The 15367-nt window shown below is 35.5% G+C and overlaps 2 protein-coding genes across 3 annotated transcripts; both read left to right on the top strand.

Moving 5' to 3' along the window:
• LOC18591933 (RNA-binding protein 1) lies at positions 5474 to 7528 on the top strand. Its single transcript, XM_018126089.1, has 2 exons — positions 5474 to 6105; positions 6253 to 7528. The coding sequence occupies exons 1-2, from the start codon at positions 5884 to 5886 to the stop codon at positions 7234 to 7236; spliced, it is 1206 nt and encodes a 401-aa protein (XP_017981578.1). The 5' UTR covers positions 5474 to 5883; the 3' UTR covers positions 7237 to 7528.
• On the top strand, positions 8451 to 11176 carry LOC18591932. Of its 2 annotated transcripts, XR_001929096.1 has the most exons (6): positions 8451 to 9109; positions 9184 to 9311; positions 9396 to 9508; positions 10016 to 10050; positions 10118 to 10275; positions 10815 to 11176. XR_001929096.1 is itself a non-coding variant. In XM_007018368.2 (5 exons), the coding sequence occupies exons 1-5, from the start codon at positions 8775 to 8777 to the stop codon at positions 10842 to 10844; spliced, it is 795 nt and encodes a 264-aa protein (XP_007018430.2). In that variant the 5' UTR covers positions 8458 to 8774; the 3' UTR covers positions 10845 to 11176. The 2 variants fall into 2 exon arrangements, 1 of the variants encoding a protein (XP_007018430.2); XM_007018368.2 differs by lacking the exon at positions 10016 to 10050 and having other exon boundaries at positions 8458 to 9109; positions 10087 to 10275.

The raw sequence follows: 15367 nt of genomic DNA, 5'->3' as shown, positions 1-15367 counted from the left end.
TTAATAAAAGAGTAAATTTAATCATTTCGTTGGTAATATTCATACATAAAGAAGGGTAATCATAATTATTTTGCCTTCGAGCATAAAGCATTAAAATGCTGTAGGTGCCCATTAGAACAACTAAAATACTATCTACAAAATATTTTAAAATAAAAACGAAACATATATTTTATTGAATCGGATGACGTCTAAGCCCTTGCAAAAATTAGTTCCTTTGTCGAGTTCCAAAGGAAAACACTAGGAAAGCGGCTGAGTGTCTATTTATAGTTTTGGAAGTAAGCTGCGACATGATCGTTAATGATTACTAAGTTATAAAAAAAAAATCTTATCATCATATAATGTGTATATACTACTACTACTACTACTAAATATAGTAGGAGTTGTATTTATTTTTTCCCTGAAAATCTTGATCGTCCTTTTTTCCTTATGGGGTTACGAAGGCATCGTACCCATTGACGCGATATTGTAATTATTGTTTCTGTAATTCATCTGTGTATTTGTCATGAAAATATAATGTTGTGTCACACATGTCAGCAACAAATTTATCGTCATTAGATTTGGTATTGAAATGAAATTGACAACTTGTACCCTTTTTTTTCTTTTCTTTTCTGTTTTTAGTAATGAAAATTGAGAAAGCATTTGCTGTGTGCTTATGTGGGTCATCTCATTTATTAAGCTCTACTCTTTATGTGGATTATTGGATGAATAAGTTATGAAAAAATTAAAAAAAGAAAAAGCTAAGCCCTAATTGATTTATTGAGATTTTAATTATTTAATGCTTACCATGATTCTACACAAATCATTATACGAATCGAGAAATGAACATTTCATTTACAGTAAATATTTAAATGCAAAAACTTTTCAACGGGGAAAACTTGCGCAGCCAACCTAGCTACTGCCTTCGCTGCACGCGGCTCGCCTCAGCCCCTCAGGGTTTTGCGTCTTTCTTCACAAGCTATGCGCTAGCGATTAGGTTCTACGAACAATAGGGAGTTGGGGACCAATGACCAAATGAACAAATAATAATGAAGAGACAGATTTACTTATTTATCAAACAACAGCTGGGATGGACTACCAAGCAAAAAAACCAAGGCAAAGCCTATCTTTGACTGCATCTCATCTTTTCCAAAAACAAATACTATAATAATATATATAATAAAATACTCTTGAGCTAAGATAATAAAAAGAATTAACTAGTACATAAAAAAAAGGGGTGAAAAGATAAACTAAGTAGTCTTTTCTAGAAAGCCTAACCAAACATAATAATTAGAGGGGAAGAAACATATCATAGGTGACCCCAGTTGAGGTCATGATGCTCACGTGACTAGCTTTGTAGCTTCCCCTACTTTTCAAGTCTAACAAGTTTTTTCTTTTCTTTTCTTTTTTTTGTTAGGTCAGTGACTGTAGAGAGGGCTCTAGCTGTAGCGTATATGTGCTGAGTTTTTGCTGACTCAAAAAGATCATCACTCGGTCCCCCTCAGCAAGCAAATTAGACTTTGTTTGGATATTGAGAACATGATTACATTTATCTCTCTGTCTCTCTCTGAGTTTGAGGTAGAAAGAAACTTTCTGTGAGTTTCCATGACAGAGAAAAGAGAATGCAAATGCATTGGGAAGTACAGGGTGGTTGGGACTTGGGGGGAAACACCAATATTGTAAATGTAAATGAATGATGATATTCTTGTGTTTTTTTTTATTAGTTTGAAGTTTTAAAATAGTGGCAGTATAAGTCTGTTAGGGTTTTTTTTTATATATACAGAACAGTGGGTCACAAATGTCTTATAGGGATGGGTTTATCATTGGGTTCCAAAGCAAATCCCCTTTTTTTTTTTTAAACTCTCTTTTTAATACCTATGAACAATAACACCTAGAGGTGTCAAAATCAAAGAGGAGCATGAAAAACAAGATCTAAATTAATTTGATATTTTTTCTCTCTTTTTGGGGTTTGTAAGTCCAAAGAAGTGTGTAATCCCAAAGGCATGTCTTATCGCCTTTTGTTTTCTTGATCGAAATAAACTAGAATTAAAAATCTTCAAGGGCCCAAACCATGCCTGCCCTTTGTTCTCTTTCAGGTGCATCAACTTGGGTGTCTTCCTTTGTTTAAAAAACCAACCTAAGCTCCAAGGTTTTCTAGCTAGGGCTGTGTCTTTCAAAAAACCAAAAAGTGGTCATCCTCTCCATCTCATTGGTTTTTGTTCTCTCTTCCTTCCCTTTCTCTCTCTGCCCATGTAATTATGAAAAAATAAAAGATTGGAACGACCATTTTGTTCTCTTCCTTGAAAGATGGGTCATTTAAATGAAGGTGGCTACCCTGCAACTTAAATGAAGTCTAGTCGCCACTTTGTTACCCTCGTCTCATTCTCTTTAACTTTACACATGTATAATTTGCAATGTACATACAACTAGCTACATGCCACTTTGGACAAGATGAACAAAAAAAAATGCTTAGCATCTTTTTATTAAACCTTAAAGGCGGTTTCCCTGTCTAATACTACCAATTTATAGTATAATAAAGTTGCTTTGCATGTGCCCCCGAAGCATGTTGAGGTCACATATTTTTTTTTATGACTCAGCTTTGTTTTTGTTCTATCGGGTTGATTTGCTTTTAAACAACAGCTGGTTTAATTTCCATTTAAATACTTGATTCTGTACTCCAACTTGATATTTTCAAACTTCAACTTATATAAAAAAATATATATATATATATATATATATTCCCAAATCTTATACCCTTTAGTAGACCTTTTCTTTGGATGTATATATAATTAATTTAATTTATCAATAAGATATTTTCTATTGCTAAGATTTAGGATATTCTATCTCTAAATTCATGAGTGTTTTGCTTAATTAAGAGTAATGTAATACTTGAATTATTCATGTATAACATCTAATGTGGAATTGATCAACTTCTGTTTTTTTTTTGGGTTATATAATTAAATTATTAGTCAAGGTTAAACCGTTAACCAAATTTTCACATGTCATGTCTAAGTATATCTTGATCAACGTTAGCATATCAACGTGGTTCATGATCGACACGTGGTTGACTAGGCTTTCCATGAGAAGTGCGAGCATGGAAGCACCAACTTAGGCAATAAGAGGGAAGACGTTAAAAACCTTGGTTAAACTCAAAATATACTACTAATAAAATATGTTAAGATAAACACTTTTATTTTGGTTGGAGTTTGGGCTCCACTCATGGCGTCCATTAGCAATGGAAATGGCCCAAGACCCAAGAAAAAGAAAAGAAATGCTTTTATGGAGAGAGCATCGAGTTTTTTATGTGATGTCTTTTTTTTTGGCAGCGAGAAGATGACAAAGATTAAGTAATGCAAGTGAGATTGGTAAACCCCAGAAAGGGTTTTAATACAATAACACGTAGAGAGGCTTCTCACATCATCATGTTGAATAGTTTAATTCCAAGGTCTTCGAAGACCGAATCCCCTTGATTTGGCTATTAGGGTTTGTTAAACATGGTTTCAAATATAATTACCTGAGTTTAAATTTCCTCATCGAGCATCGAGAGAAGCTATAAGGGCTGCTAAACCAATTAATCCTAATTCTTAGGTTTATATTTACCACAAATTTTCTACGTTGAAGATCAGTTTTAGATTATTGCGACAACAATTGTTGAAGAATTGTTCAAAGCTAGGTCTCACATGCAGAAGAAATAAAAAAAAAAATTGGTGGGTGGGAAAAAAGATTGATTAGATAAATGATTAATATTGATTCTTATGTTCACATATCCTTGAAATAATAATTTGGGGCGCAGATATCGAATATTCGCACGCATAAGACTAGTTGATTATCCTAATGGATTACTTCTTTGCTTTTAGGCATTGAGCTGCAACCCCTGCATGTGAGGAAATCTCGGGATTGAATCCCTCTGCACAAGCTTTGCAACCTTGTTTTTTTCTTTTCTTTCTTCTCTTCCACCTTACTCGATCCGATCTTACCTACCGAGAAAATTAGAAAAGAAAATAATACAAATTGCAGTTACTTACTGCTCCCTCAAGGTATTTCATAATCATTGTAGCAGGAAAATTGTACGAAATCAAAGCAAAGTCCAATGCGTCCACTTGATTATTTCTTACCAAACAATATGATTATTAACACACGGTATTCCTCCCGTTACCTGTCTATCTTTTCTTTAAATAGTAAAAACTGCTTATTAAAGGGAAATCAAGTACAGTTTTTATAGCTGCAAATTGAATATATATTATATTAAAAAAAAAAAAGAGAAAAGAAAACATCATGGCTTAAAAAAAAGAAATTGGCAAGTTGATTGCTCCAAATCGGGCGCACAAGTGACAAAAAGTATTTTGGCATCATGGCACGTGCTAACCCATATTTTAAAAAAAATTCATCAAAATTTTTTTTTACATTAATGTTGTGAACCTTAGTTTAATTTGATTAAAACTAAAGTTTTGTATTAGTATTTTTTTCGCAGAGAATGATGCGTTACACATGAAGGACAAAAAGTTAGAATCGGAGTGGAAATAATAATAGAGGAAGCTGACATCAGAGGGACATGGTCCAACTCCCACCTTTTATTTTCTCTCCAAATTGGACCTGATTTGCTGAGAAGAATCTAATGCAGGCACCCTGCTTTTGCCTATTCCTGTTCCTCAATATCATGGTTTCTTTTTCTTTATTTAATTTTTCTATGATGGAATGGAATATATTAGTTTTCACACTTAATTTTTTTCCCCCAACTAAAAGGAATATGTTAGACACACTTTCAAAATGTAGAAGGTGACCCATTTGTCCAAGATTAAAATTCCCATATTCATTTTTCGCTTTTTATTCTCTTAATTTTTAAATTAAAAGTATATGAAAAAAATTCTTATGGAATTAGCTTAATCATTACTCTTAATGCCAATCATATAAGTCACTTATAAGATCAATATACAAGTGGAAATCTCAATTATAATGAAATAAGAATCAATAAATAAATCAAGGGTCTTATTTCTTTAACTTGGTATACATCATTGGACTACGTCCAAATGCACCATAGTAGACATAGGCTACAAGCACTAGTTACTAAAAGCTTTAGAAGAGCTGGGAGGCAGGTTGAATCCATTATCTGTAGCCCTGATTATGGCCCAAGTCTCTATATATATTAGTAACTTTGTACAGTTTGAGTACAACTTCCAAGCCTGTTAGGCTTTTGAGCTCTAAAACCCAATAACCCAGACGATCCGTTCCCCATTGATCAGGCCCTGCTAATTGAGATCCACAGTGAGCCTGTTGCTTTTAGCATTATTAACTTAAGCCCAGAAAGTGCAATTAATTCCAAATTTCCCACCTGCATTTTTGAACTACTTTTCCTCGAAACAAATTTTTGCTTTTACTCTGGTTCGTTGCTCCGTTAGAAGCTAAACTGTTTTATTTCCTTTTTTATTTTTATTTTCCCCATTCTTCAGGTTAAAAAGAAAAGGCCAAAGGACAAAAAAAAGGTTTTTCTTTTATCTCAATTTCTTCTGTTCGTTGTTTTTTTTTTTTTTTACTTCCACGAGTTCTTTTGTTAGGGTTTTTCCATGGAACCCTAGAAAGCTTAGTCCTGGGGTTTTTATTTTTCTTGTTGAAATTAGGGTTTTTTGAGGTTAATTGTTTTCGATTAGAGTTACTGTGGTTTTATTCCAATTGGGAATTTTCGGGTTTCTGCTGTGTTTAGGATTTCTAGGGTTTTTAACTGTTTATTTCCAGTGGTACAACATTTCTAGGGTTTTAGGGTTAAGGTTTCTACTGTTCTTAGAGCAATTAGGGTTTTTTTGGGTAAATTATTGTAATTGGTGTTTCTTTTGGTGCAATTAGGAATTTTTTGTTTTTATTTTGGTTGATTTCAGTAGCCAGGGTTTTGGGGGGCTAGGGTTTTAGCAGAGCATGGACTCTGATCAAGGCAAACTCTTCGTGGGAGGCATATCTCGGGAGACAACTGAAGCTATTCTCAAAGATCATTTCAGCAGATATGGCAACGTTATGAGCTCAGTTGTAGCTAAAGACAGGAATACAAAAACCCCTCGTGGTTTTGGCTTTGTGTTGTTCTCTGAACCTTCTTCGGCTGATAAAGCTCTTCAAGACACCCATGTTATTCTTGGGAGAACGGTCAGTTCAAAGCTCTCTTTCCTCACTCAAGTCACTTTCATTTATTTACTCTGTTTGCTTGCCGTAAAAAGTGAGAAATTGTTTAGGGAAGGATAGCATACGATTATTTTGGGTTGTTTAATGTATTATTATTAATTGGTTTTCTAGGTAGAAGTAAAAAAAGCGATACCCCGAAGTGAACAACACCAAAACCAACAGCAACAGCAGCAACTATACCACAATCCAAATCAACAACGGTTTAGTGGGTTAAGTAGGAATTGTAGTGATGCTGCTGACAGCAATAATCAGTTTAGGACTAAAAAAATTTTCGTAGGTGGTTTATCTGCTAGTCTAACTGAGGAAGAGTTCAAGAATTACTTTGAAAGATTTGGTAGAATAACAGATGTGGTAGTGATGCACGACAGCTCGACTAACCGGCCTAGGGGATTTGGGTTTGTTACTTTTGAATCGGAGGAGTCCGTGGAGAATGTAATGCAGAAGAGTTTTCATGAGCTGAATAATAGGCTTGTGGAGGTCAAGCGTGCAGTCCCAAAAGAGGGAAATAACGGCGGTAACAGTAATCATAACATGAAGGCCGGCGTTGTAAGGGGGTCTCTTTATAATGGTTTTCAGCCTGTTGAGTACGCTTCCAATAGTCCTGGATATGGAATCTTTCCTGGTTATGCTCCTCTTCCTGGGTATGATGCTGTTGGGGGATATGTTTATGGAACAGGTGTTTATGGTAGTGGGTACCCTACAGTAGTTTATGGTAGGTTTGGTTATGGTGTCACTCCAGCTACTCCTAGGAGCCCTTTGTATGCCCCTGTAATGCTTGGAGCAAGAGTTTGCCCTCTGCCTTATGGCGGTGCATCCATCTATCCTACTTATATGAATGGTGGGGTTGGTCTGATGGGTACAGTATCTGGTGTGTACAATGGGATTATTGGAACTGCAGTGGATGGGAAACATACTCAGGTTCCTGGTGGCTTTGGAGATCTGCCTGCTAATGCCATACCCCCTCAGATTGAAGGGGTAAACTTGGATAGTGGTTCTCTGGGTTTAAAAGAGCGTAGTGGTGGTGCTTCTAGTGAACAGGATCAGAATGGTCTTGATGGACAACTTAAGCCTTTACCTGTAGCTGCTTCTAGATGATTATTACTTGGCTCTCTTTGGGCTTTGAAGGGTTAGTAAATTCTTTAACTGATTGGCTTAGGCAGTTTAACCATCACTGTTCAGTGTCCTTTTTAGATGTAATCTTCTGGGTCATAAATATGCTGCATTAATGTTTCTTCTTAAGTATTATGATTTCTCAGTACAGAATTCAGCACTCTGTAATATAACTGCATTTGGATTCTTCTCTTGTGCATTTCACCTCTCTGTTAGGCCATGTTAATAATGAAGCAATACAGAAGCATGTTGGGATGCAAACAATTGCTTTCTTGGTCCTTTTTGGGCGTTGATGTTATTATTATCTCATTGGTTTCATCAATTTCCCGATTGTTCCCTCACTTCCAACTCAACATATCCATTGATTCTCTTGCTCCTATGGCTCTATTAATTTATTCATTCTCCTCCCAAACGCCTAAACATGCTTGCACACACTCACACAGACCCACTTGTATGAGATATAGCTGAAAGGTAAGCAACAATCAATTGCTTTCAGATTATTTTGGATTTCTATTCTTGGGAGCATTTGTGATCGAAATAGTCCTAATAAGAAGAAAACAATTTTTTTTCTTCTTCTTTAAAGTTAACCAAGAATTCCATTGCTCAAGAAGATTATTAGTCTGATCGTGGAACTGATCTATATTTTTGTCATGTTGTGAGATGAATTGCCTCTGGAAGGTTAGGTGAAGGCTTTTACCCTTTGATGGTGAGAGGCTGCTTTAAGATTGTTCTTCCAAAGATGTGTTGGTATTCCAGCATATTATTTGTTATTTTCTTCTTCAGAGTTCTTTGGTGTGCCATTTACATAATGCACACACTACATTTTATGATTTTACCATGATGTTTCGATTTCATGTAGTGTTTGCCTGTAGAATAAGTTGAGATTTGTTTTTGAGGAGAATTTCCCTCTGATAGGAAGAAATGGTATTCTCATCTATGGCTATTTTTGTAAAACATGAAAATCCTTTTAGAATTTATAAAATCGCAATCTCATCTCTCATTCCTGTTGTGGCCTTGTTGCTTAGTACCATATACCAGCAATTTCTAAAACTATAAATTTACCTCGCACGTGCATTAAGCTACCATCAACCGTATCATAGTTTCGCAGTGGTCAAAAAATAAGTGACCCCTTAATTGTACAATCTTTTTACTTTTTTTTATTAAATCCAATTGTATCATCAAATTTTGATTTTTCAGCCTTATAGATGATCAAATTCGTTACTGGGACCATATGATTTCGAATGGACCAATCTAGGGACGGACCACGTTCAACAATTTCTGTTCAAATGATCAAATTCCGTAGAAAAGAAGGAATGAAAAACAGAAAAAAGGAAATTGCGTATCTTTGTTCAGGTCCGCGAGAATAGTGTTGTAAGAAAATATCAACGCTATCTTTACTTTGAATTCATTATTTTCATTAATAATTTGTTAAAATTAAAATTTGCGGGGTGCAATGCAAGCAAGCCAAGAGTTGAGCGTGACCTGAGCCGAACAAAAAACTCACAAAACGAAAGAAGAGAAACATGCTTCTGCTAAGCTCTCCCAGCGGAGCTCTGTCCGCTAGAAAATGTTCCCTCAAATTTACAGCTCCAATTCAACCTCTCTATTCTAATTCCGCTACTAGTCGAAGACCCAAACTCATTCCGACCAGAAATTCTCCAAAACCCCTTCATCTCACTTTCGCCAAGGCTGAGGGAGGCCTAGACTCTGCCTCTGCCTCTGCTCCCAAACAATCTACCCCTCCGCCGCCTCCTTTCAACAATAACGACACCGTTTTTGTGGGTCAAGAAGATGTCCCTTTGGAAGGCGTTATCCAGTTTGAAAAACCCAGCTCCTCTTCTCATCTTATCAAATGGGGGTAATTTCTTTTTTCTTTTTTACGTTTTACTTTTTCATCTTTTTCTTTTAACTGGTTCAATTGTTATGCAACAGTCGAGTGGCTTTGCTAGCTGGTGGCGATGTATTAGCTTTGCTTTTATTTTCTGCAATTGGAAGATACAATCATGGCCTCCCTATATTTGCAATGGATACTTTACGTACTGCTGACCCTTTTATGGCTGGTACTTTCTTTTTCTGTAATTTGAGAAAATGATTTCTTAATTTAACTTAAAAAAAAGGGGGTAAAAGTGAATGTGGATTGACAGGATGGTTTTTGAGTGCATACTTCCTTGGTGGCTATGGTGAGGATGGTCGCGGAGCCAATGGTCTATCCCAAGCAGTTATTGCTGCTGCCAAATCTTGGGCGTTGGGAATTCCTGTAAGTTTCCAATTTTCTTCTTTTTTCCAAATTTAAACTATTCTTATGAGTATATGACCATAAATTCATAACAATTAGAATGATTGTTGGGCTTGTTTTCAAGTTGAAGTTGGGAGAGGGGAATTTGAACTTGGTACCTCTACTCTAGGGGCTAGGTGCGGCTACATAATTAACTTCAATGATTCTTTTTGTTAAGAGGTCAATATTGTGCTCTTGCTTGCCTCATGATTTTGCTTAGAAACATTAGAATCAACATGTTCGTTGTGTTGTTTTCCACTTGATGTTCTAGTGCTCCTCGTATAACATTTTGTCTTAAACAGGCTTGCTCATCTTTGCCCACCATCAAACTATCCTAACGTAACTTTTGTTTGTAATCTCCATTCAAAGTTAACTTATGTTGTATATTTCATTATAGACATGTGAGACTTGGTCAATGCATACACAGATTATGGTATACTTAGTGACTTTTAAGTTACATTTTCACCCCCTGTTCTTTTTCATTTGTAGTTGCATTGGACATACCTAGGTGACAACATGTCTAGGTAAATTATTTTCTGTTCTGTTTTCTATTTTGACAGTTGGGGCTGATTATACGAGCTGCAACATCAGGACATATTCCACCATATCCCTTTGTCTTAGTAACAATGGGAAGCACTTCTGTGTTGCTTATTGGGTGGAGAGCACTAGTGATAAGCATTTTCCCCGATGAAACAAATAAGAAGAAGAATGATGTATACAGACGTGGCAGTCCGTTTGAACTATTTGAGGTATGAGAACTTTTCGTGATTCACCATGTTCATAAAATAATTTTAAGCTTTGCATCTTATGTACGCAAGTTCATTTTAATACATTTTGTTTTCTACTGTGATTTTGAAACTGAGAAATCATCTTGAAATTAGCAATGATCTTCTATATTATGGGAGGTGCTTCATTCTAGAGGTTCTGCATATTTATGAATTGGAACCCTTTGATATTCTTTGGTTCATTTGGGGTTTTGGGAAAATTTTGAACCAAGGCAAGGTATTTCTTCTTTTTTTTTATGCTAAAAAAGGAAGAACTTAAAAAATCAAAGCCAAACTACAAAACATCACCTTTTTGCTCTTTCTTTTTCATTATGAACTGAAAGAAGAAATGTTTTCAAATCCCTTTGTCTAAATTTCAAGGATATACTCCTCTAATATGATCTTAAGTGCAATTTCTCAACAAATTAAAGTTACCACCTGTTGCTTGGTTGAATTGGTATTACTCTTCTGCTCATACAATGAAAAACATATTGTTAATAGAGAATTAATAACTTCTGTTGCAGTTGCTTACATCATTGATACGAAGATGGTAACATTGATAACGCAACATCTGCCATGAGGTTGCTTCCTGGAGACATCAATTTTCACAAAGTTTATGTATACCTTGGGCTAATCTGCTATAGTTATAACAGATTAGTGAAATCTCTTGTTAGTTTTTGATATCCAAACTTCAAGGTTGTATCATGATGATACACTCCTGTGAATATTTTATTTGTGGTAATTAGCATTAAAAGTGTAATGATAGTTTCTCTAAAGGAGGGTGTGCAAACTTTTTCTGGAACTGCTACCATGCATTTTCATTTTTATTTTTGTGAATCATTTCCGAATTTTTAAGATGAATGTAGCAGGATGACTATCTTTCCAACCCCCCAGTTAGCAAGCAATTAGAAATAACCAAATAGGATAATAATATTATTATTGTTTATCATAAGAGAGTGACAGATAATATATTGTTAATTGAGAGAGAGAGAGCCACGTGTGATTACAAGCAATTAGCCTTTTTATGCTTAACTTTGAACCACTAAGCGCAAAAGCTTAAGGTCATTGGTTTAGTTGTTTTAGTTGTACAATGTAGCTGCAGTTGGCCCAGTTGCATATCGTGATATGCATACATATGTTCCTCTATGCATAGTTATGAAGTTTTAACCCTACTGTTTTGTTCCTCTACTTCTCCGACAGAAGATTCTGATTGGCCCCAGTTGCATATCGTGATTGCCTTCTGGGACCAATTGCAGAAAACTAAAGCAGATTTCATAACCTACTTAAAATCGAATTGGATCACTGTAAATTCCTCCCTATAGTAAAATGGTTTGGTAATGCTGAAGCTGTTAGAGTTGTCTGGAATGTTTGTCTGATTGCTATATTAGGAGCGCATGATATTATAGTATAAGCACTTAAATCTGCTTATCGGCCTAACTCGATTGCATGTATTTCTAGATGCATGAAGAGGATGAATATCTTGTTGATTAACTCCTCATCAATAGTCTGTGCTCCAAGGTTTAATTGTTTAGAGTAAACTGTGGGGGTTTGGCAGTACCACTTGACTCTCTGTCCTAATTGTTATTTACTGCCATGATGGTTAAAAAGCTGAAGCCCTGAAGGCTGTTGTTGCAGGGCTGTATCTTTAGTGTAATGTTCTTTACTGCCTTTGTGCAACGTCGGAAGAAATATGGTGTATTGGGGGATATAAGCTTTTGTTGAACAAACACAACTTTATTTGCTAATTGATCCCCGTTGGATTCTGTTTCTTTTAGGAGCTAAAGCTTGTACCACTGCCTTTGACTATCGAGCAAGATCATGTTTTGACGCTGAAAAAAGGAAAAAAGAAAAGCTCTTTTGCTTCAAACCAATCCTGTTTAATTTCAAAGGTTCAGATCCTTTTATAAGAAAGAGATTAAGAAAGGGTTTTGAACTCTAGCTAAATGTAACCCACTATATCTAATTACATCCAGACAAAATAATTTAATAACGATGATTTAACTGTATACTGGGTAAAGTTTAATAGTAGATGCTCTTTCAGGTTAAGCAAAGAGACGAAGGCTCACAAAAGAGAAGTGACTATAACACAGTAAATAGAATCTGTACTTGGTAAGATCTGGACCCATTCCTCCTCCTGCTACGGAGAGAGAAGTCGCGTATGCAATATATCTAATATTGACTATGAGAATCTTTATTTAGTAAAACTTTGACCATTCGGCTTTCAGAAGAAACTAGTGTTTTTTTCTCGCAAGGTAATAGTATTAATGGTAGCAAAAGAAAAGATATTTTCATGCAAAGTATTGGCCAAGTGAAGGATTGGACAAGGCCTTTTAAGGTAGGCATAGCGATGGGGATTGGGGGTTTGGTCGGCTCAATTAATCGGCTAAGGCAGTAGATGTGTGAATTTCTTTGGTGAGAGCCCCCTAAGGCCATAGCCGTCACGACGGACCATCTTGTTGGTTGCTTCTGCTTCACGAGGTGTCCCATCATCCTTAAAGCATTATGCTTACAATACCAAAACCGCTGGTTTTTCGTTGATATATATATATATATATATATATTTATGTTTTTTTCTCTTTCTCTCTAGGCAAAAGATGGCCCAGGCCGATTTGGGTCTCAGTTTCAGTTCTTGATGGATCCTTACCCATCGACTTATCACATCATGGTTCGGTGTTGTGACTTATGACTTATGACCCTGCACTTGCCATGCCGAATTGCCGTCCACTAGAAATTTATCATCCAGTCAATAACACTATTTTTGACCATTACTTTTTTTGGTTTAAAATCAAAATTAATTTAAAAAAAAAACTATGTTACTGTTGACATCTTGAAAGAATGAAAACAATATGTTTTTTTATAAATTGTACCTATCTGATAGTGGTAAGACTCTTACCTTCAAAATTGATTTCCCAAATTCTAAAGTGATTTCTTTACTTGTACGTCCTCTGTTTTGTTGTTAACTATAATAAAAGGAGTATTTCTCTTTTGACCAATGTGTATTTTTATGTAAACAGAAGGGATTGTAAGTATTGGAGAATAATCCAAGATAAACTTTGTTAGGTCATCTCAAAGGAAAAAACAAAAAGGCTCAGCTGTTTACCTGGATAATTAGTTGGGGGAGAAGGAAGAAAAGGAACAGTGGAAAACTGTTTACCAAGGGATAAAAGAATGAGCGCTTAGCTTTAATTGCTTATTAACCATCACGTGAAGAAGTTTTCAAATATGAAATGGGCGTAACGCTTTCCTTTTCTTCACATTCCTTGCGAGTCGAAAACATGTTTGCTCTCAAAAACCCACATTACCAAAAAAAGAAACATCCTTCATAGTTTTCAGGCATTAACAAGCAAGGAGTAAAGCAAAATGGATAGCATTTTTAAAGCCATGTAGTATTCAGAAAACATTAAAGGCACATGTGGTATCTTTGGGGTGGGGATGCTGTGACATGGGGCAGAAATTACTGCTGAAAAGGACGCCCCACAGACTTCACTTGTTTTTTGTTTTTTTTTTCTTTGAATTCTTCCAACCACTAGTCTGTATAAAGTTATTTTCACTCTTTTGGGAATTAATAGGAGTATAGAGGAATGTCTTAGTATGTGCCTAGTTTAATTGGTTTTGCTCCCGGTATTTAAATTATGAGATCCTTTTTCTTTTGTTGCTTAGGTTAGCTAGGTTGACAAAAGAAGAGGCTAGTGGTAGTGTTGTAGTGCATCAAAGCCAAGCTGTCTCTGCACTGCTATCCCTTAATTGAAAGAAAGAAGAAAAGCCCTCTGGAGGAAACGAGAGAGAGACAGAGAGAGAATCCAAGCTGATTTTGACATGACACATGGGCTTAGATTTTGATATGTCATCACTGTTTAAAAGAGCACAACAGTAGTGACAAATAGGAAAAAGGGTGGAAGGTAGGGGGGCGGGGGGCTTAAAAACGACTTTCAAAGTCTGGCCATGCAAGGGACTCTTAATTAAGCCCAGGATGAGGAGCAATAAAGCATGAAAGATATATGTCTGTATGTGTGTGTGAGAGAGAAAGAGAGCGCAAAGAAGAAAGGGGCGTATTCAACGGCTAGATAAACAGTGAATTACAGAGTCACAGCTGTTGTTGTCCTTGTGAAATGGGGTAAGCCATCCCCCCACCCCCCCTTCCCCAGTGATCTCATAATCCACTTTCTTCTCCTCTGTTGGCCCCGCTTGTTGGCTATTGGCTCTTGTTCTGAATCTTTCTTTAGATTTTGTTTCGATTTTGTGGTTCCTCACGTGATTCTCATAACTCCCCACCCACATTTAATTCCCAAAACCTCAGCTACACCTCAGGGTTTCAGGTCAAGTTCAAATATCAAACCATGCATTGCATTGCATTGCATAACCTTACGACTTGCTGTCCATTTCAGGGAAACCAGGAGTAAATACTATAATTCTCAAATCACCCGCTGTAGGGATTTTGGTTTGACTTGAAATGGGTTTGCCGAACAAAGATTTCGGCCTAAATGTACCCAACTACCAAGCCAAAGCTGGAAGCAGCCTGTATCCCGTATGTTTCTTTATAGGCTGCTTTTCCTTAAATGTCTGTTACACATAAATATTATGATTTTTTAATAATAAACATAATATTATAATACAAATTTTAATGTAAAATATATTTTATACATGATTACTTATATTAATTAATAATCATACTAAATTAAAGTCTATTTAATTCATGTGTTATGTACAATATGTTCCAATAAGAGAAGCATTTAATCTATGTTTGAAACGTTTTTTTTTCTCTTAGGCATATGAATTCATTGTATATATGTAATTAATCATAACAACAAGTATGAAAAATATTTTTTATCAAACAAATTTATATTTAAATAAATAATTTAAATTAATCTAATTTACATGCTTAAGTTATATTAATAATTATCGAGATGATCAAGTTTGTGGATCATGATAGTCCATCTTTATTCAAATAAATATTTAATGATTATATTTCATGCAAAATATTAAAATTTAATAAATTCAAATTCTGGAATGTATAATCTCTATATAAAAATTAATGAATTATACATTAAAATTTAATAAGGAAATGATGAGATTTACA

This window comes from Theobroma cacao, chromosome 8 (genome assembly GCF_000208745.1).
Source record: "Theobroma cacao cultivar B97-61/B2 chromosome 8, Criollo_cocoa_genome_V2, whole genome shotgun sequence".
Lineage (NCBI taxonomy): Eukaryota > Viridiplantae > Streptophyta > Magnoliopsida > Malvales > Malvaceae > Theobroma > Theobroma cacao.
This window is presented reverse-complemented; position numbering and strand designations above follow the sequence as displayed.